General features: G+C 55.6%; 2 protein-coding genes and 1 long non-coding RNA gene across 13 annotated transcripts in view; 2 read left to right on the top strand and 1 right to left on the bottom strand.

Moving 5' to 3' along the window:
- CHLSN (cholesin) overlaps positions 1-20,738 on the top strand; it is a 124,415-nt gene that overhangs the window by 72,825 nt on the left and 30,852 nt on the right. The gene's annotated exons all lie outside the window — the stretch shown is intronic.
- LOC144581238 (uncharacterized) lies at positions 841-3,698 on the top strand. Its single transcript, XR_013531818.1, has 2 exons — positions 841-976; positions 3,519-3,698. It is a non-coding gene; the product is annotated as an uncharacterized LOC144581238 (long non-coding RNA).
- On the bottom strand, positions 3,055-17,478 carry GPR146 (G protein-coupled receptor 146). 3 transcript variants are annotated; one of them, XM_054251387.2, is made up of 3 exons: positions 17,418-17,478; positions 16,719-16,808; positions 3,055-5,287 (listed from the first exon to the last, which is right to left on the bottom strand). In XM_054251387.2, the coding sequence occupies exons 2-3, from the start codon at positions 16,797-16,799 to the stop codon at positions 4,241-4,243; spliced, it is 1,128 nt and encodes a 375-aa protein (XP_054107362.1). In that variant the 5' UTR covers positions 16,800-16,808; positions 17,418-17,478; the 3' UTR covers positions 3,055-4,240. The 3 variants fall into 3 exon arrangements, with proteins under 3 accessions (XP_054107362.1, XP_035145812.1, XP_078220339.1); XM_035289921.3 differs by lacking the exon at positions 16,719-16,808; XM_078364213.1 differs by lacking the exons at positions 16,719-16,808; positions 17,418-17,478 and adding an exon at positions 7,050-7,153.

A 20,738-nucleotide genomic window follows, 5' to 3' on the forward strand; every position in this document is an offset into this window, starting at 1 on the left:
GCCTGCCAGGTGTGTGTGGAGTGGAACCACTCCCGGGTGATTGGTTGGACAGAATTTCTGTAAAGAGAATCTATGGAGGAATATCTTAAGTATTAAAACATATAATTTGAGGGAAAATAACCAGTTTTATGGTATTTTCTGTGCTGTTTTCTTTCATTTTGTAGGGGGATGGGGTCTCACCCTATTGCCCAGGCTGGAGTGCAATGACACAATCACAGCTTACTGCAACCTCTACCTCCTGGGCTCAAGCCATTCTCTCGCCTCAGCCTCCCAAAGTGATGGGACCACAGACGTGAGCCACCTTACCCGTCTGTTGGTTTTCTGATGTACGTCATACATCTGCAGAAAAGCACATTGCAAGAATTTTGAAATTGACTAATAAGTATCAAATAATTTAATAGTCTTCTACAGTTTCTTCCTTTTCATATTCACAGATCTTCAGGCAAACAGGTGTGGCCATGGGGGAGGACTGAGCTGCTGAGCGGTCAGAGGGTGCCCACATCTCCCTGGGTTTGAGGCCTCAACATGCAGCGTAACCCTCAGTCTATTCCTGGTTTTCTTCTGTCATGTGCTGTGTATAAAAGATGTGTGTAGATTTCCTAATCTCTCTGCCACAACTCACAATAGATCCAGCTTCCTGCAACAACTGTCACACCTTTAACGAAGCAAATTCATGACTAAACTCCTTTCCTGAAATCTTATGTAATGAAGCACGGCAAGGCTTTTTTGTCGATAAACAAAAATAAGATGAATTATGTTGAACTATAGTAGTCAAGAAGTATTGGTAGCAACATTACTGACCCTGGGACGTCAAACGCTGAAAAAGTCTCGTCCTGGTATCTCACAGGTGTGGGAAGAATTAGGGAGTTGGGCAGACAGCTACGTGACTTTTTACAAGTAACACCTTTTTCTCCCCCAGGTGGCTTCAGTTCTTGTGTCCTGTGTGCAATGAGGTGAAGGCCTTGGAAATCACTCGGTAGGCAGGAGGCACAGGAGGTGCTGAATCTTCCCACACGACGGCAGCACAGAATATAGGCAAGCAGATGTCTCAGGAAACATCAGCAACACAGCTCTTGGGAAGCAACCACAGAGGCTGGCAGGGTCTGGGGATGCGGACAGAGGCTTCAGTGCACAGTGGAGGGTCTCAGGCGGCAGAGGCTGCAGGGTCTGGGGGGTGAGGACGGAGGCTTCAGTGCACAGTGGAGGGTCTCAGGTGTCAGAGGCTGCAAGGTCTGGGGGTGAGGACGGAGGCTTCGGTGCACAGTGGAGAGTCTCAGGTGGCAGAGGCTGCAGGGTCTGGGGGTGAGGATGGAGGCTTTAGTGCACAGTGAAAGGTCTCAGGTGTCAGAGGCTGCAGGGTGTGGGGGTGAGGACAGAGGCTTCAGCGCACAGTGGAGGGTCTCAGGCGGCAGAGGCTGTAGGGTCTGGGGGTGAGGACGGAGGCCTCAGCGCGCAGTGGAGGGTCTCAGGCGGCAGAGGCTGTGGGGTCTGGGGATGAGGAGGGGACTGGCTGGGTAGGGGTGAGGGGAGGCTATGATGTGTAGCAAAGGATCTCAGGTAGCAGACGGGGGTCTGCACTGGAGGCTTGTGCCTGCCCTGTGTGTGGCCCACCAAGAAAAGCTGACCAGGCTATGGGGTGTCCCTGGGGCCTCTCTACTTAGCCGCCCAACAGGGGTATGAATGCAGGCCAGGCTCGCCAACAGACCCGCAGAAATGAGCCATTTTGCACCCAGAGCCACCGATAAATTGCAATGAAGTGATTTTAGGCCCCTTCCGCCTTTGGGAAGGACTGGTTGGATGGGGTAATTCCCCAGCAGAGGCAGCCCAGCACCACCCTCACCTGTGCTGTGGGGTCTGCCCCTCTCCCAGGAGCTTAGCCTGGAGCCAAGGGGGCTGGAGCGTATCTGCCAGGAAGGGGTCTCCTGGTTTACGCACAGATACCCCACCCTGCAGAGCCAGGCTGCACAGGGAGGAGGGTTGGGGTGACTCAGCGCCAGCTGCCGGGCAGGGTTCTGTGGGTGCTGTGACCGTTTCCTCATTGGATGCCAGGGTTTCCACGCAGGCATGGAGATGGGAAGCCCGGGACCATCAGAGATGGCGGCCCTTCCATCCGCTCCGGCTCCAGAGGGAGTGGAAAGGAGGTCAGGCCTGCGGCTTTAAAGGTCCACATGTGATCCTGACACATCTGAAGGAAAACACTGACAGAAGCAGCTCAGAAAACTCTTTTCTGATCCTGCAGCTTAGGAGTCTGTCCTGCGAGTCTCAGTCCCAGCAGGAGTTGCCTGCAGCCGCACGTCCTCACCAGGCCAACTCTGACCCACTCGCAGCACATGAAAAATAATGCCAGTGACCTCATGGCTGAAGTCCCAGGAGACTGGGACCAGAGCGTGACGTCCCACGTCGATGGGGCCAAACTGCAGCTCCTGGCCTGCTGTCCCTGGGGCTGGGCATACTCAGAATTCCAGCGGGCTCAGGTTGTGGGGAGGAAGTGTGCCCTGGGTGTCCACAGAACACCGGAGCGTGGAGCACCCCCACAGCCACGCCGACTTTTCTCCAGAAGGGTGGGGTCCGCATGGACATGCAGCCCTCACATCTCTTCAGGTCAGGGATTGCTGCTGCATTAATTTGCTGCAGACTTTGGGGAACATCTTCCTGTTTTCAGAACTTTCTGGGGTTTTAGAATTGGGGATAGAGGATTGTGGGCCTAGAAAATCGTGTAGAGGCGAACAGATGGTGTGGAGGAATGGGGGCTTTTCTCATGGCCACATTTTAAAGTAGATGATTTACAGAACACCAGTGGGTGGAAGGTCTCGAGTGAGGTTGAGGAGGGACAATGGCCCCTGACTACAGACCCATGCACCCAAGTGAAACAGGCCAGTCTGGGCCCCAGCTGAGGATGCGAGGGCCGCGGAGATGCAGATGCTGCTCCCAGGTGCCTTGAGAGCTGGCCTCAGGTTCTTCCCTGTCCCTCCCGCTGGACTGCATGCCACACAGCCTCCAGCCCTGTGTCCCCAGCAGTGAGGGGACCCGTCAGCTCTGGTATTCAGGCAGAAATCCTAACACCTTTCTTTCTTTTATTGATAGTCTTTAGTTTTGTGCACACTTTGGGAAGTTGATTTAGAAGGACAGATTCATACTGAGAAAACCTCAGCTGATGTTATCTGTGGGGTCTGGAGAGGGTGTCAGGGACACGTGGTGGCTGGGGAGAGCACGTCACTGCTACTGGATGGCTCTGTTTAACACCAGCCATGTCTCCGAGTCTCAGGCACTTCTGTAAAATATTCTCAGAATCCTGTGGTGACCGCGACACACCTGACAGGCCCAGCCAGCACCATGTCGCCCACTGGTGGGGCCCAGTCACCCTGGTCTGCTGGCATTCTTTCATGGGGTTTCCTTGATTTTCATACTTGTCATTTTTCTAGAAAACATCTCTTTTTATAAAACAAATGAGGGGCAACCAAGTGTTTTGACCACAGAGTATAAATACTGGCTTTAGGCTTTCATCACTTCATTGACAGAGTGAATGCTGTGGGGCTGAAGGCGAGGAGGCTTTTGCAGACGTGGACCTTGCACCGTGTGTTCAGGAGACGCACAGGCCTCAGGGAGACTCACACCAGGCGCCAGCCACTAGGGACAGCACAGCCTTGGCCCAAGAGTGGCCTTTGTGGGAAAAATAAAATTTCAAGAAAAACACCCTTCATATTTCTCTTGTAGCAGCTTATCTTCTGGGAAGGACATAGGGGCTGTCCAGGGTAGCAAAGTGCTCTGCGTCCACCAGTGCCACCTCCTCCCGGGAAGGCTGGGCCTACATCAGCATCTGCTGCACCCCTGCATGGGAAGGCTGGGCCTACATCACCACCTGCTGCATTCCCACGTGGGAGGGCTGGGCCTACATCACTGCCTGCTGCATTCCCGCGTGGGAGGGCCAGGCCACCTGCACTAGCACCTGCTGTACCCCCGTGTGGGAGGGCCGGGCTGCCTACATCATCACCTGTTGCACCCCACGTGGGAGGGCTGGGCCTACGTCACTGCCTGCTGCATTCCCGCGTGGGAGGGCCAGGCCACCTAAGCCAGCACCCCCATTTTGGAGGGCTGGGCCGCCTACATCACCACCTGTTGCACCCCCGCATGGGAGGGCTGGGCTTGGCCGCCTAAGTCAGTACCTGCTGCACCCCCATGTGGGAGGGCCGGCCGCCTAGGCCAGCACCTGCTGCATCCCCACGTGGGAGGGCTGGGCCGCCTAGGCCAGCACCTGCTGCACCCCCGCATGGTCCGGGGAGCAGTGCCGGTTCCCCCAAGGCAGCTTCTTCATCAGCCGCCGGAGCTTGACAGGGAAGCTCTGGTTCATGTAGCGGTAGAGAAGAGGCGTCACAAAGCTGCTGCAGAAGGCCAGGAGTTTGGACACATCCTTTGCAAAGTCCACCAGCCCCAGGTAGTGGGCATCCATAGGCTTCCCTAGTGAGACAAAGACCGTGCACCCCAGCAGGGTCAGGTAGTGCGGTGTCCAGAGCCCAAACTGCGTGCATACGGTGGCCACCAGCAGCCTGTGTGCCGAGGGCTCCAGCCGGCCCTCGTCCCGGTCCAGGGGTGTGTCCTCCCTGTGGACACGGGAGAGCAGCACCAGCGCGTAGAGGGCAGCCAGCGCCGGCACCGCATAGCCGATGAACACCAGCATGGCGTCAGCAGCCTCAGTGTTCTGCATCTTGGCGCACTCCAGTGCACGGGCGGACACGTGGCTGCAGATGTAGAATAGCAGCGAGGAGAAGCTGGTCAGCAGCGCCCCGCCCCACACAAAGCCGCACACATGCCTTGTGTTGTACACACTGGCCATGTAGGTCCGTGGCAGCACGCGCTCAATGTAGTGGTCGAGGCTCAGAAGGGCGGTGGAGTACATGGCCACCAGTGAGGACACATTGAAGGGGATCTGGAGCGCCACATGGACCTCGCTGCCCACACTCCACAGTGGCCACTGGGAGTCCCGGCACACTCGCCGGGAGCTCAGGGGGCTCAGCAGGTGCACAGGGGCCAGGGTGCTGAGCACCAGCCCCGCCACCGCCATGTTGATGAAGTACACATCTGGCATGGTCATGCTGGCCTTGCTGTGTAGGTTGGCCAGCACCAGCAGGGCATTATAGCACAGGCCCACCGGCACACCCACCAGCAAGCCCAGCAGTGACAGCACCAGCAGCACCAGCTGCAGGTCCTGGCAGGCAGGCAGCTCCTCCACCAGTCCTGTGCCATTGAGCCAGCTGCAGCCCCACATGGCAGCCAGCAGGGCTCCACAACCCTGCAGAAAGAAGGAACAGGAGGTCAGCACACGTCCCCTCCCAGGACCCTGGCCCATAATTACTACAGGTGCAGGGGCACCTTCTCCTGGCACAGGAACCCTGGAGACTACAGCAAGGCTGCCTCGAGTACATTTCTGTGAAAATGAAGGTGACCACTGAAAAATGGCCACCTCAGGTCCTGACCAGGGGTTCTATGGCTGCACTCACTTCAATTCCTGGGGGTGGGGACCAGAGAGGGAGCCTGGCACAGCCCACAGGCTCAGAGCCCACTTCCCGTGGGCTGCTATGAGGCCAGGATGGTTGTCCTGACTTTGTTGGACAGGCCCTGTGTGGTGATTCCCGAAGTTTATCAGGTGCCTGTGGGTGTTCAGATCCTGCCAAGCGCCATGAGGGACAGGCAGTGTGGATGGTCAACCCTGGGCCTCCTTCCCTTCCAGTAGCCCAGGACCTGGTACCTTGGAGTCCTCACAGAGCCTGGGTTCCAGGGAGGGTGGCCTGTGGGTCAAAGCCCACAGAAGGCTCGGTGACCCAGCTGGTCTTGACGTCACTGAATGAGAACCTGGCGGGTGGAGCCATCATAGAGAAAGAATTCCCTACCCTCCAAAGCATGGGTATTCCTCAGGGACCTATAACTGTCTCAGGAAACCTGATGTCCAGCACATAGTTTGGCCCTGGCTGACTTCCTGCTCTCAGAGTGGAGTAGAAAGTATCTCAGGCAGATGGGCAGACAGTGGCGTTGTATGCCCAGAGATAGGAGTGGCACCGAGGCTGCATTTAGGAGCTTCGGCTACGAGAGTGGGTCCTCACCCGCCATCCGACTCCTGCCACCACAAGACCCACAGGACCACAGCAGGACAGGAACAGGAAGCTTGGGAGGAGAAGAGCACAGAGGGGCTAGGGCCTGAGGCCCCCAGTGCCAGCAGCAGTGTGCGCCCTGCAGCAGGTGATGCAGCCTCAGGGCCAGGCATGTAGGCAGCCGGCAGATGGGCGGGTAGATGATGTGGGAATTCCCATCCAGATGCAGGTGGGCAGGACAGGAGTTGTGGGTCATTGTGCAATCCTGACAAATGCTGCCCAGCAGCCCATAGTGAGGGTCAGGTGGTAACAGGCATGCAGAGCAAGGTCACTGCTGGGTGTGCCCAGCCACAGTGCCGCCAAGCACTCCCGGGTCCTGAACCCCCGGCCCCAGCCCCTCACTAACACATCTTGACCAGAACCACCTGGGCTCAACTTGCCAGGCCAGCACAAGCTCCAGACAGGATGCACCTGCTCCCAGCACAGCAGCCGGGGGGCGTCCAGGCCTCTGCAGCCTTCTCCCCTCCTGCTGTACCAGGGTCCAGAGGACAGGGGTGTTGGGGATGTGTGGTCCCCCTCACCCTGCTCCTGCCTTCGAGGCTGCATGGCTTTAGCTGTCACAGGGCTGAGTGGGAGCCCAGTTTGGGAACGTCACCCCCCAGATGCCACTTGAGTCCCCAGTAAACACCAGCCACTGAGCTGGGTGTCAGTGTCCTGGCCTGGCTTCACAGGGCACCCAGGGACCCAGGAACTGTCCAAGGTCCAAGCAAGAGGGACTTCTCGCCATGTGCCACCTCCAACCACCAACAGGAGGCTGCAGCCCATCTGGCTGCCTTCACCCTGCAGAGCTTGCCAAGGGCTGGGACCCTTCAGTGTGCTCCGTCTGGGTATCCCTTCACTCCCCACTTACAGATGCTGGCTGGTGGTGCTGCACAGAGCCCCCCGTATCCTCTCTCAGGCTCTCACCTTTACTTGGTGGCCCACACTTCTTGGCACTGTGGGTCCTGGCCACTGTTGGCTAGCAGCATGGTGGGATAGAGGCGGCCACCATGGTGAGGACTTGCACCACTGCGCTTCTTGGCAAACCCGTGGCTCTTATCAGCAGTGCGCCTGGCCTCCTGCGCATGCGTGCAAGCCAGGGCCCCAGGATGCGAGCACTTGTTTTCCTCTGAGTACCCCACAAGGCCTCTGCCTCCCTTGGCAGGCACCACCGCCCCTCCCTCCTGCTGTTTACTGCCAGGTTCCAGAAACCAGGGGCTGAACTGAGCATAGCTGGCCTCTGGCCCCACCATTCTGACAGCCCGGCTCCTGGGGGCCGTGGCCTCTCCCTGCAGGCCCCTGTCTGCATCTCTGCAGGCTGTCCCACCAAGCGCCCAGGGGAAGGTCAGGCCTAGACTTGTCCAGGTGCAGGCAGCTGCCCTGGTGCTGTGTGCCGGAGACATTGGTTACAAGCCCTTTTCTTCCCCTGAGAAAATCAACGAAGGGTCTACTGTAGAGCAAAGGCCGGGCTGCACTCACTCAGCCCACAGAACGCAGAGGTTCTCAGGGGTACAGCGGAGGTGGGGGGCAGGCTCAAATCGGAAGCAGAGATGGGAGCGCGTGCATCCGGCATGTCTGTGCATAGATGGGATATGGCACGGCTGGAGAGAAGTTGAGCCGGCCCCATGCATGAGCCTCCTGCAAGGGATGCCTCTACAGAGCTCTCCTGCAGGTGGAACCACTCGGGCCAGCCTGTGGCCTGCCACGCCCCCTCCTCTTGGGGAGTCAGAGAAGCTGCCTGGACTGCTAATGCCTGCCCCACTGTCAGCCGAGCCGGAGGGAGACGGCCAGCGTCCAGCCTCTGCCGGGCTGAGAATGGCTTGATTCTTGGGAGGGTGTCACGTGGAGCGGGAGCTGCTGGCATTTCCTCCATGCACTCACGTGCGTCCCGTTTGCCATCTGAGCCGCTCTCCACTGCGTACTCTCACCCCAGCCGGGACCTGGAAACGCCAGCTGGGCTCTCGGGTGGGGTCAGGTGGAAAGCTCTCTTGCGTGCATTTTTATTTACTGGCAGCTGATGGATACTGAAGGATTTATACACTTCAAAGCTGCAGGTTGTTCTCTGTGCAGTTCACTAGGTATCAACCACAAAGATAATTTCTGTTTCCAAGGAAGGTTATGAGCTGAGCAGCACCTGTTTTCCTTCCCTTTCCGTCGGTTGGAAGGTGACACGCTTTGCGTGTTTGCCCCGCCATTCTCCCCAGGGCCCTCTTTTTTACCAGGCATTACCTAGAGATCTTCAGAGGGAAGCCAGCTGGGGGTGGGCGTTCCTAGACCCAAGGAGGCAGGCTCCTGCCTATGTCAGGAGCTGGGCTGAGAGGCATAGAAGGAAGAGTCTGAGGAAACTCTCTCCTTGGCCACACTGGGTGGATGAGTCTCTGTAGCCCGCCTTGTCTCTGGCGGGGCGCCTGGGGAATGTGGCTCTGTGGCCTGCCTCCTCTCTGGCCAGGCAGGAACAGGGGTCCCTTGGAGTGCCTGTGGGAGCCGGTTTGAGTCTCTTGCCTGTGGGTTCCTAGCCATGGCTCCTAGAGGAGTGAGCATGAGGTGCAGGTTTTGAAGGCTGGGAGCAGCAGGGCCCCCAGAACCACAGCATGCCAGGACCCAGCAAGTCGTGTGAGCCAGTGTTCCCGCCTCTCCTGGTCACAGGTGACTCGTGACACATGCCCAACCCTTGCAGCCAGGCCAGCTCCCTGTCACTGAGCTGTTCTGGGCACTCTGGCAGGGGTCCTGTCCTGCCCAGGGTTCTAGGCGCTACCCTGCATGCATCCAAGTGAGGGGGATGGCCTGGCCCCACGCACCTGCCTGGCCACAGCGGGGTTCTGTGGGAGCCTGGCCTGGCCCGGGCAGGTGGAGCCTCCCACTCCTTGCCTGTTCATGGTCCCCTGCTTGCCTCTGTGCACCCCGTTTGCTTCTATACTCCCCGCTTGCCTCTGTGCCCAGAGACTTCCTGTTCCCACTGCCAGACTGTTTGGGGAAGCAGGGCATCCTGGAACTGAAGAACAATGGCCTGGCTTCTCCCCCCGCTGGGCAGGCCCCGCTGTGCTGTCTTTCCCGTCAGCCACACGCTCTGCTGACTTCCTCCATGGGAAAGAGGAACTGGGAGCCAGGTGGTGGGAGACTTAGAGGCTGGGGTAGAAAGCCCAGATGTGCCTTGTCAGAAGTGGGCCTACGTGAAAGCCTGAGTTTATTGCAGTGATGGAAGATTCCAGAGGCTCCCTCCTCAGGAGGCAGGAGAGACAACAGAGAATGGCCACCTGCCCCCCACCCCTGTGCTGTGGGTCCCTCCAAAGCCAGGTTCAAGGTGCAGAGCTGGCTGGCACATGCCCTCCCGTCATCTGTTTCTTTCTGAGCACTGCCTGCCTGGTGGCAGAGCTGATACTCAGCTTCCGGGGACTGCCACTGCACCCTCAGCCAACAGGGACCCCGTGGGCCTCTCCTCCAGGCCAGCCCACTCTTGCAGTGAGAGACCACCAGCTTCTCCCCCAGCTCCTGGCCCCCCTCCCAGGCCAGCCTGTCCTGGCAGCTGCTCCTTCCTGGCTCCCCACCCGCTTCTCCAGGCCCTGCTCCTCCAGCACCTCCAAAGCCACACTGCTGGTTCGACCACCTGCCTCCCATTCTTACCACCACCAGCCTCTCCTCCCGAAACCCTCCCCCACAACTCCTCAGGACCTGGCACCCATATGCAGGTCCTGCCCCAGGCCCACATCAGTGCCAGCATGAACAGCCCCAAGGCCCTCTCCCAGGCAGGCACCCAGAACCAGGCCCTTCCCAAGCAAGTGTCCGCAGCCAAGCTGGATGCTGGGGTCAGCCTCGCCTCTCAAGAGGGCACGCCTTGATTCAGGCTCCTGCTCAGAGGCTCCTCATGCACTCGGCCTGGAGCAGCCCTCAGGGCCTCTTAGGGACAGGGACACATCTCAGGCCAGGAGGGGAGGGGCTGGGAAGGTGGAAGGAGCTGGCCCTGCCTGGGCCTTGGCTGTCCAATATGGCCCAGTTTCAATCATTTTATTTTCCCTATAAGAGAATTCATTAATGACACAAATGCAATTCATCTATCCCCTCCTTCTGCTTTTTTGTTGTTGTTCTTTAGTTTTTGTTTGTTTGTTGTTTTTTGTTTTTTTGAGCCAGGCTCTCTCTTAGTCACCCAAGCTAGAGTGAGCTCATTCCTAATGCGTGCTCTTGAGGATAGAAGTTGGGGTCTTTTTTTCCAAGACCCCATGCTGGGCTCCGACTGTGATGTCCCAGGAAGATGTGTCCTGGGCTGCGGCTTTCCAAGCCCAGGGAGGCTGCTGGGCTGGCACGCTTCCTTGCAGGCTGTCTTGTGTCTGTCCACCTGCACTGGAGAGCAGGGATACTGCTTGCAGGGCATCAGCTCAGAAAAGGTGCCCCAGGCTCAGGGCTTGGAGAAGCTGGGGCAGCTTGAGAAAAGAAAACCAAAGAATGTCGGACTCCAAGGCCACAGGGACTGATGGGACAGGATTCCTGGTTGGCTTGGGCAGCCTGTCTGGGCACCTGTTCTTGTTGACTTGGAAGTCCACGGATACGCCTGATGCAGGTGGATGGCTCCCTGCCCTGCTCTGAGCCTGAGCAAATGCCCTGGGGATCTATTCTGTCACTGATCTAAACCACAGCCCCTGAATGTGTCCAGCTACCTGGAGAGCCCCTGACGGATGGCCTGTGACCCTGAGCCACTGTGCCTGAGGAGTACCTGCCCACCGGTGGGGGCGCAGGTAGGCTGGGGAAGGACAGGTTGGCCAGCAATTCCTGTGCTTGTGCCCTTGCATGGCCCAAGCCTGCAGCCCTGTGCTGACAGCAGGTCCCTCACTGCAGAAGATTCTGTGCTTGTGGTTCAGAGTGGGGCCCACCGGGAGAGTCTTGCTGAGGCCTGGCTGGCCACAGAGACTGGGGAGGCCCTGCATGTCCTGAGCTTTGGGAGTTGCAGTGTGGGGCAGCTCTCCTTAACTGTCGGGGTGGCTGGTGGCTACTGCCGGGCCTGGCTGGTGGGAGGGAATCGGGAGGGCCCAAGTGTATAGTTTCAGCTGTCCCTGCCAAGGGCTTATCGCACGGAGACCTTGGTGGCTTCTTTGTCATAGAACTCAGTACAGTGGGGCCCAAAATTAGACCAAAAAGTCCTAAATCAGTTTTCCTACATTGAGAAAGCAGCACTGATTCTAGACACTGCCTTGACCGCTGGCCTAAGTCCTCCTACCTGACACAAGGGAGTGTTTGACGGGGCTTTGTAATAAGCCTGCTTTTAGGAAGGTCCACGTCCTGCCATCTGCAGGGGTCTGGGCTAGTGGCAGATGGCAGTATGAGCTGGCATAAAACACTATTAAGAAACCCCCCTGCCCTCCTTCCTCCTGGGAAGGAAATGGTCAGGGTCCTGGGCTCTGGAGTGGGCAGCCAACGTTTGCACTCCAGGCTGAGCTTTTCCAGTCCTGGCTTGCATGCGGGTGCCTTTGCAGGCAGGTGACTTCCTTGCTCTATGCCTTGGTTTCCCCAGGCTTAGGAAATCCTCATGAGACAAGAGGGTTAAATGAACCAACACATGTGAAGCACAGGAGGGTGCCGGCGTGCTCCCCATCACCAGCCCTGGCCTGGGATGATGATGCCCGCAGATCTGTAGCCTCCTCCCAAATATGAAGGGCAGAGGAAGCCGTTCTGTGACCTTTTGCTCAGAATCTTTGTGAACGGACACGTGTTGCAGGGGAACCATGGGATAGGGCAAGGTGACAACAATATGGGCCCCGTCACACCCCACACTGCCAGTGAATGTGGAGGAGGCAGCCCTCAGGACACACCCTATGGGTGGCACTCACCCTGGAGCTTACAGTCAGACCATGGAGGCTCAAGAGAATGCACAGTCAGACGGCGGAGGCCCAGGGAGTTTACAGTCAGACTGTGGAGGCCCGGGGAACGCACAGTCAGACCACAGAGGCCCGGGAAGTGCACAGTCAGACCGCGTAGGCCCGGGGAGCTTACAGTCAGACTCTGGAGGCCCAGGGAATGCACAGTCAGACCACAGAGGCCCAGGGAGTACATGGTCAGACTGGGGAGGCCCAGGCAGCATACCGCAGTCAGGCTGCAGTGTACTGCTGGCTTTACAGGGTTTTACGGTCTTTATGTTCTGGGTTCGGGCTTTGGTACCAACACAGTGAATTTCCCGATGTTTCACTAGTACTAAACTGGAGTAGAAACATTCGCTTCCCTGGTCTATATTCACCGTTTTCAAAGAAATATGGATTGGCAAGGAGACCCTGCTTCAGGGGTCTTGGTTCTTTTCGGTTCATAACCATGAAAATGTCTTGAGCCCAGGTGCGGCTGTGGATGGGTGACGGGAGCCCATCAGGCTAGCTATCAGGAGTATTTCACATGCAGTGTTGGCATCTTTCTTCCTATGTCTTATTTAAAAAGGGCCCAAAGTGCAATTAAGCAGCTGTTAATCATGAATCAAGTCCGTGAAGAGTGAGGTGAACTTTGCTGAAACCAACAGCTAACTGATAGGGTTTCCCAATAGAAATGGGCTTCCCTGTGAGGTTCAGAAGCAGCAGGCCTGGAGACAGACAGGGACTGGGTATGGGGACAGTGACCACCTCCGTCACTGTCCTGTACATGTGTGTGAGAGAGCATGCAATAGCTCTTGCGCTAAACAGAGCTGGCAGAAACAGAAGCCAGTGGTGGCCTCCTCTGCACCACGGTGACTGAATTTGTTTCACTAACACCATGGCATTTTATTTTCCTGTCTCTCTTAGTCAGGAAGTTCTGTCCTCTGTTGCTCAGGGCCCTGTCAGAGGTGGGGCTGCAGGTCTCATGCCTGCAGCTTCCAGCTGCCTTTCCACACTGTATTTGGCATGTGTTGATCCCTTACCTAGAACACCCTTTCTTGCTTCCCCTCGTTCTCTCAGCAAACACTAACTTGTCCTGGACATGTTATTTTGGGCATAAATACCCTTGGGAACCCACCCTGACCAGTCTCCACACCCCTCAGCCAGTCATGCTGCGTTAAGACTGTCCGCATAGCCATCTCTTTCCCACCTACTCGGAGCTCTCTGAAGGCAGGGGAAGCTTTTATCTGCGATGCAGCAGCTGGGCTATTGGATGAGAGCCGCAGAAGAAGATGTATTCAGTGACGTAAGAGGCTTTTCCCCCGAGGCGAGGGACCCACCAAGGTGAATGATCCACTTTCCCCACTGAGTAGAAAGGATAAGCAGCCAGGGTGGGGACTCAGCGCTTCTTACGGTCCCAGGACAGTTGTCGAAGCTTTAGAAACTTGGATTTTAGTGGAAATAGAATTGCGAGGCCCCGGCATCGCATCCTCGGAAGGATGGCAGGCAAAGAGTGGAAAGTCCTTTCCTGGCCGGGGCTCAGCTCCTGGCCAAGGGGCCCCCTGGCCAGTCATTTCTATTTGAAGTAGGCCTGCCATGCACCATGAGACGCTCAAATTTGGGTGAATATTCTGGAACAATCAGAGTGCTTTCAAAATGACTCTGGAATGTTTATTTCCTTTTGTAGTAATGAACCCAGGCTTCAGCAACAATTAACATCCAGCTCCTAGGAGCCAGACGCTTAGGAAAGGCTGCTGTTTTCATAGGGTTTCAATGTGGAGAGCTTACGCACACTGATTCCTATCTATGCCTTCCTGGGCTATGATAAGAAATAGTTCATTATGTAGATGGGTGGTGTTGATTTTTGTAGCCTTTTGCTTTTTACAGTTCCAAACTGCAGAGTAGTGAGAGTGAATCAGGTGACCCGGCTTAGATGATAAACAGAGAATGCCTCTCTTTCTCCATGGATAACAGTGAGCATATTTGTGGCTACTGGACGGCTCTGGGGCTCTGAGACCAAGCAACCCGCTGGGCCAGTGAGCAGGCTGGACTCCTGTGCCCGCAGCTCTGGGTTCCAGTTCCCTGGAGGAAGGTGGAACAGCATTCTTTTGTTTACTTGGGGTATTTGTTCACTGACTAACTTGGTTTGAGGCTAATTCCCTTTTCAGATACACCAGACCAGGGAAAAACAGAAACAAACAAAAAACACTTCCGCAGAAATTTAAGGACCTGGCCAAGAACAGAGTGTCTCCACTGCAGACTCTGGGCTCCCCAACCAAGCCCTGTTTCCTAGGCGAGACCTTACCTGCTGGGAAGTGCTCAGAGCCACAGATCTTATCACCACCTTGCTTCTTTCCTGGTTCTTTCTACTCATCACACTAGCTCTGGAGCAGCAGTGGCCTGCAAGGCTCACTCTGGCTCCAGTTAAAATGGGAAACTCCTTGTCCTGTGCAGGAAGGGACCCGGGTGTGGGCCTCTGGGGGTGCATGGGACACCTGCCCCACTCCACCCTGTCCCTCTGCTTCTCTCAGGGTGTTTTGTTTGCACACGGAAGCTCCTGGGTGGATAGCCCGCTCCTAAGAGACTGACTTCTGTTCCTGGGCCGCATCTCATTTTGGTATCTCAAATTAGAGAGAAAAGTTGCTGTTCTACCCTCCAGACTGGGTCCCCTCTCCTCTTTGCTACCTGGATGGTGTCTTGTAGCCCTTAGCCTTTGAGACAGACCCCTAGAGAGATGCAAGCTGCCCAATTAGGCAGGTGGGTTAGTGAGAGCCCTGGAGAGCCAAGGAGCCAGCAGGCAGGAGGGAATGACTGGGAAACACTGTTTAAAGAAAACAGCACCGGCCGGCTGGGCACGGTGCCTCAAGACTATTATCCCAGCACTTTGGGAGGCTGAGGTGGGCAGATCACGAGGTCAAGAGATCAAGACCATCTTGGCCAACATGGTGAAACCCCATCTCTAGTAAAAATACAAAAAAAAAAAAAAAAAAAAAAAATTAGCTGGGTGTGGTGGCATGTGCCTGTAGTCCCAGCTACCCGGGAGGCTGAGGCAGGAGAATCACTTGAACCCGGGAGGTGGAGGTTGCAATGAGCCGAGATGACACCACTGCACTCCAGCCTGGCATCTGGTGACAGAGCAAGACTGTCTCAAAAAAAAAAAACAGAAAGAAAGAAAACAGCACCATGTGTGGTGGCTCACGCCTGTAATCCTAGCACTTTGGGACCTGAGGCGGGTGGATCACAAGGTCAGGAGTTCGAGACCAGCCTGGCCAATATGGTGAAACCCCATCTCTACTAAAAATACAAAAATTAGCTGGGCGTGGTGGCACATGCCTGTAGTCCCAGCTACTCAGGAGGCTGAGGCAGAGGTTGCAGTGAGCCAGGATCATGCTGCTGCACTCCAGCCTGGGCAGCAGAGCAAGATTGCGTCTCAAAAAAAAAAAAGAAAAGAAAACAGCACCATGGGATTGTCATGTGCATGACATGGTCAGCTGGGTTCTCTGGTGGTCACTCCCTTCCACAAAGGCAAGGCCTTTGGGTCATTAAAGGCCAGGTGGCAGTTATTTTTTCAGGATTCTAAATGACATCGTAGGGGCTGTGAGAGAGCTACAGCTCCCAAGGGAGCTCCTTCTCCTTGCCCCAGTGGGCAGCATGACCCTCTTCCAACTGTCAATTACACAAGCATACTTCCCCAGCCATCTTTGCACAATGCCATTTATTCATTGTATCATATATCTAATCAGCCTTTACACCCTAACCTAAGACCCACATGAGGTGCGTGCCCTTCACCCTTCTCTCTTCATCAGCCTACTAGGGGCTTGTGAGTTGGAGGGACTCCAAGTCAACCTTCACATTTACATTCTGCCCTACATCTGCGTTCCTCTGTCCTCCATTCTCGGGTTATATCCGTGCATACTAGAGAGGCAGGGTAACATGTGGACGTCAGCACGGATGTGTGTGGCGTTGGGCAGTGAGCACCACTGCTCTGGCCCCAACCTCTTCTCCATGAGAAGGCACAGTAGTATTCAATAAATAACAACTATGGGCTGGGCGCGGTGGATCACGCCTGTATCCCAGCAGTTTGGGAGGCCGAGGCAGGCGATCACAAGGTCAAGAGATCGAGACCATCCTGGCCAACATGGTGAAACCCTGCATCTACTAAAAAATACAAAAATTAGCTGGGCGTGGTGGCACATGCCTGTAGTCCCAGCTACTTGGGAAGCTGAGGCAGGAGAATTGCTTGAACCCGGGAGGCAGAGGTTGCAGTGAGCCAAGATTACACCATTGCACTCCAGCTTGGCGACAGAGCAAGACTCCATCTCAAAAAAAAAAAAAAAAAAAAAAAAAATATATATATATATATATATATATATATCAACTATGTTTTTAAGTCACTTAAGGAAGATCCCAGGGGTTCTGGCTAGGGAGTCGGGCCTTAACGGTAGTTCTTTAAGGAGCTGCACAGCAGTTCATGGGTACTGTGAGTGTGCATTTGGTCTAATTATTAATAGTGCCTCTGTTCACTCTCAACAGTGCCCCAGTTAGGATGAGAAAATACCTCATCACCATTATGCATGAGGAGCCTTGGAACATGGTCAGAACTGTTTTACTAATACAAATTTGCAGAGGCCTTTAAAGCAAGCCTCTTGCCCCTTTCTTATTGAATGCTGGCCTCTGCTAGATGCTGCAGATAACAAAAGATAAAAGATGTCTTGCTGTTCCATGTGGACAGGAGCTGGCTATTTAAAGTGCAGTGGAGGACCCAAATAAGTACCTCTTCATGAGCAGGGAAGAGATCAAAGGTGACAGCCACTGCTCTGGATGACGAATATAGAATTATCCTCAGGTCCACCATATAGCATGCCTGCAGAGATAAGCCATGGTGACCAGTCACATCAAGACACGCAGTCTTATGCCTAGAGAACTGACTTGCCAGGTTTGTAATATTAACTTAATAATGGGTTGCCTGCTGCTGGTAGAGTGGTGTTTTGGCGGCTGGAGAGCACTGCCTTCCAGTGAAGAGCTGTCCCATGCCCTGCCAACTGTCCAAAACAAATGACAGCAAATCCGACATCTCCATGCAGACACAGTTCCAAACCTCACTTTAAAACGCTTATAGATGGGGCCAAAAGCAGTCACCACAGTGGCCCAGCAGAGCCGGCGCAGTATGCCCTGTAGGACACGGGCAGAGCCAGGGGCTGCGCCGAGCCGCCTACGCGGGCAGCCGACTCAGCTGTCATCCCCAGGTTAATGACCGAACGCCCGCCCCCAAGGCTCAGCTCAGAGGGCGGCCTGGGGACAACGGTCCCCTCCCTGTAAGGGCACGGCGCCCAGCAGTGGGCAGCGGCCAGAGGACCCGAGTTCCAGCAAGCGCGCACCCGCCGTGGGAGGCACAGCAGTTCGGCGGCTCCCTCCCCAGGCAGAGACGGGATTTACCCTACAGACCCGATCCAGGCTCCCCGGCCCCACTCACCGGCTCGCTGGGCAGAGGCCCGCGCACAGTCGCGCCGGACGGGCAGCTCCGGCTGGAAAAGGCTGCAAGGGCTCACGGTGCGCACGCCGCCCGGGCCCTGTGTACACACGTGACCGCTTGCCCCGCCCACCCCAACCTGGCTCCGCCCTCGCCCCGCTTCCGCCCCTCCGGCCTAGGTTCCGCCCCCCACCCGCGCGGCCGAGGCAGCGGAGAAGCCTCCGACCAGTGCGGTTGGGGGGCGGTGGCGGCGGAGGCGGTGCTGGTTGTGTAACCTGAGACCAGCCATTTGACAAGCTCGTGCGCCTGAGCTTCCCTGTGGGAGGATGCACACCCAACGCTCTGAGTGTTTGAGAATTCTGGTAGTGCCCAATCCGGTTTGTTTTTACAGGCGCTCGTGCCTAGTTTGCTGAGTCAGAATAGACCCTAATCTGCAGGGTGCAGGCCCTGCCACCCTCCAGAGCAAGGCAGTGGCTGCCATCTAGGCCTCACGGGTACTCCTGCCCCCATCTTCCCCGAAGTTTGCTTGCTGCTTCCAAATTCAATTACTTCCTGGTTTTAGGAATTTCTTTGTAAAGGGAACACTCACAGGAAAGCCATTTAAAGAAACATTGTTTCCTGCCTGATTACTTTGGTAGCTATTGTTAACAAATTAAACACTGGAAAAATTGAAACAAGGACATTGACTCTGCTGTAATTTTTGAGGTGAAATGCCCCCTCCACCGCCACACATACACACACACACACACACACACACACACATTCTGGTTCAGGATCTAAGAACGTTTCTGGAAATCGAAGCATGTGGGTTGCACAGCTCAGCATAGACTTGGGTGACGCCGAGGGCTGAGTGGGACATCAGCAGAACTGCAGCCACTGCTGACCCTCCCTGAAAGATGCTGTGGCCCACTGTGTTCACGGCTGCATTTCATCCACCTGCCTGGACACGATGGCTTCCTGACCGGGAGCTGGATGTCGGAGGCAGCTTTCTATTATGGTGGGAGAGCAGGGAGAGCCTCACTCCATCTTGGTCATGAGTTGACAGACCCTTTTGGGCCCACCACCGTCCACACCTGCTGACATGACACTGACTTGCTGCCCAGCATGGCACCAGGTCTCTGTGCTCAAAGTCTGCCAAAGTCAGTCATGATCACCCAGCACCTACACCTGAGGGCGTATTCTGTGTCAAGTTCTGTTCTAGGCCTCAACCGTCATTTTGAGGTACATACGTCCCTATTTCATCGAACTTAAGACATGATTAGTGCTAGATAGGCCATTACTTGATGGATTTCTAAAAAGGCCATCTGCTGGTTACATGCTGACACAGTGCTGATTTTAAGGCGCAGCCTGTTAGAGATGATAAAATGAGAGCGTGCTCCTGCATCAATGAGATAGATTGCCATGTGCATTTCACATTTTATTGTGAAAAGGTAAGCAACTTGCCCCAGGTCACACCACAGGCCTTGGAGCCAGGATTTGCACCGAGGAGTACTCTGGCTTTTTAGATCAGGGTTTGGGACTTTGGGTCTTCCTAGCACCTTGCCTAAAAGTAAGCTTTGTTATCTCCATAGTATAAATGGTCCAAGACCTCAGAATCCCTGGTCAGAGTCTGCCAGGACCCTGTCGGGTCCCTGCCAGGTTCCGTGGTTGCTCTGGCCAGGGAGTGCTAGAGGTTGGCTTCCTCTAAGCTACTGAGCTCTCAGGTCACCGCAGATTGCCTTATCTGTAGGGACTTCCCAACCAAGCAGGCCAGCCTCATCAGGGAGAAGCAGAAAGCTCATGTGTGCCCTGGGAAGATCATCAGAGAGCCACCCTCCACCTGAACCACAATAAGTTCTCCTAGCTGGGGGTGCAAATGCCTTCCAGAGGCTGCAGCTGTGTACCCAAGGGTCCCGGCCAGCCCCTGTACAAGACTTGGTTGATGGGGGGAGAGATGGGAGGCACAGATAGGGGTGTAGGAGGTGTGTGGCCCTGACTCAGCATCCCGGCTGCATCCTAGTCTAGTGTTGATGTTTGAAGTCATGTGGATGTGGCATCCCCTGCGTGACTGGTGAGGGCATTTGAGGGCAGTGGTGTGGTCCTGGCCTACGGCTTTGCTTTTGTGGCTGTGTGTGCCGTGTGTGGTGTGTGTGTGTGTGTGTGTTTTGGGGGAGATGGGTGCCCTAGTTATGCACCACACTCTGCAGCCCACCATGCTGCCGAGGCTCCTGTGATGCAGCTGGGGTCTTATGGAGACGTTGGGACCACCCTTCCCCTGCCACGTTCAGGCGGTGGGCAGCTTTCTTGGTTATTGTGAGTGGCGGTCGGGAAGGTCAGCTGCACCCCACCCAGGGATCCAGGGCTGCTGGTCAAGAGCTGGAGAGATATCACCTGGCCTGGGTCTGTTTGCATTTGGGCTTTCCCAGGGTGGGCGGGGGTGGTGGGAAAGGCAAACTGGCATTTCCCTTGGAGGTGTACCTTCTCTAGTGATTGTGTTTGCGGGGTGAGTCTGATCCTGTGTGCCACACTGATCAAGGACAAGGAATTGTTATTATTATTATTATTGAGATGGAATCTAGCTCTGTCACCCACGCTGGAGTGCAGTGGCTCAATCTTGGCTCACTGCAACCCTGGCCTCCCGGGTTCAAGCGATTCTCCTGTCTCAGGCTCCCAAGTAGCTGGGACTACAGGTGCCTGCCACCATGCAGGCTAATTTTTATATTTTTAGTAGAGACAAGGTTTCACCATATTGGCCAGGCTGGCCTCAAACTCCTGACCTTGTGATCCACCTGCCTTGGCCTCCCAAAGTGCTGGGATTACAGGCGTGAGCCACTGCACCCAGCCGACAAGGAATATTTTACAGTTAACTTCCTAGTTCTTGTGAATGTGGCTTGTGACCTTGTTTGTGGTCTGTTGATTATAAGGCATACCCTGACATTAGAGATGATAAAATGAGAGAGTGAGACTTAGCATAAGTGAGTCTACACTCTGTGAACATATTAATAAAACTTGGTGTTGTTCGGAGCCCCAGAAATGTCAGTAAGGAATTGTGGATGGCCTGAACAGAACCCAAGTCTTCTTCCCTGGAGTGTGGCCACCACCTTGTGCAGGGGCCTCCCTCCCTCCCCTGCAGTCTCTCCAGTCCTTCCCAAATTCCATCCACCCGGCTTCCTGCCTGGGCCTTTTCCACATTCTGTAGAAGCAGCTGTTCCCACAAGGAATGTGGGAGATGCCCAGGATGGGTCTTAAGTGTACGGCCCAGCGTTCCGACTTCAGGTTGACCCCGAATGGCACTGTCAGCTGGGGACCTGGCAAGCAGCAGCCACTCACATACAGAGCACGGTT

The sequence above is a fragment of the Callithrix jacchus genome, chromosome 2 (genome assembly GCF_049354715.1).
Source record: "Callithrix jacchus isolate 240 chromosome 2, calJac240_pri, whole genome shotgun sequence".
NCBI classification, from domain to species: Eukaryota; Metazoa; Chordata; class Mammalia; order Primates; family Cebidae; genus Callithrix; species Callithrix jacchus.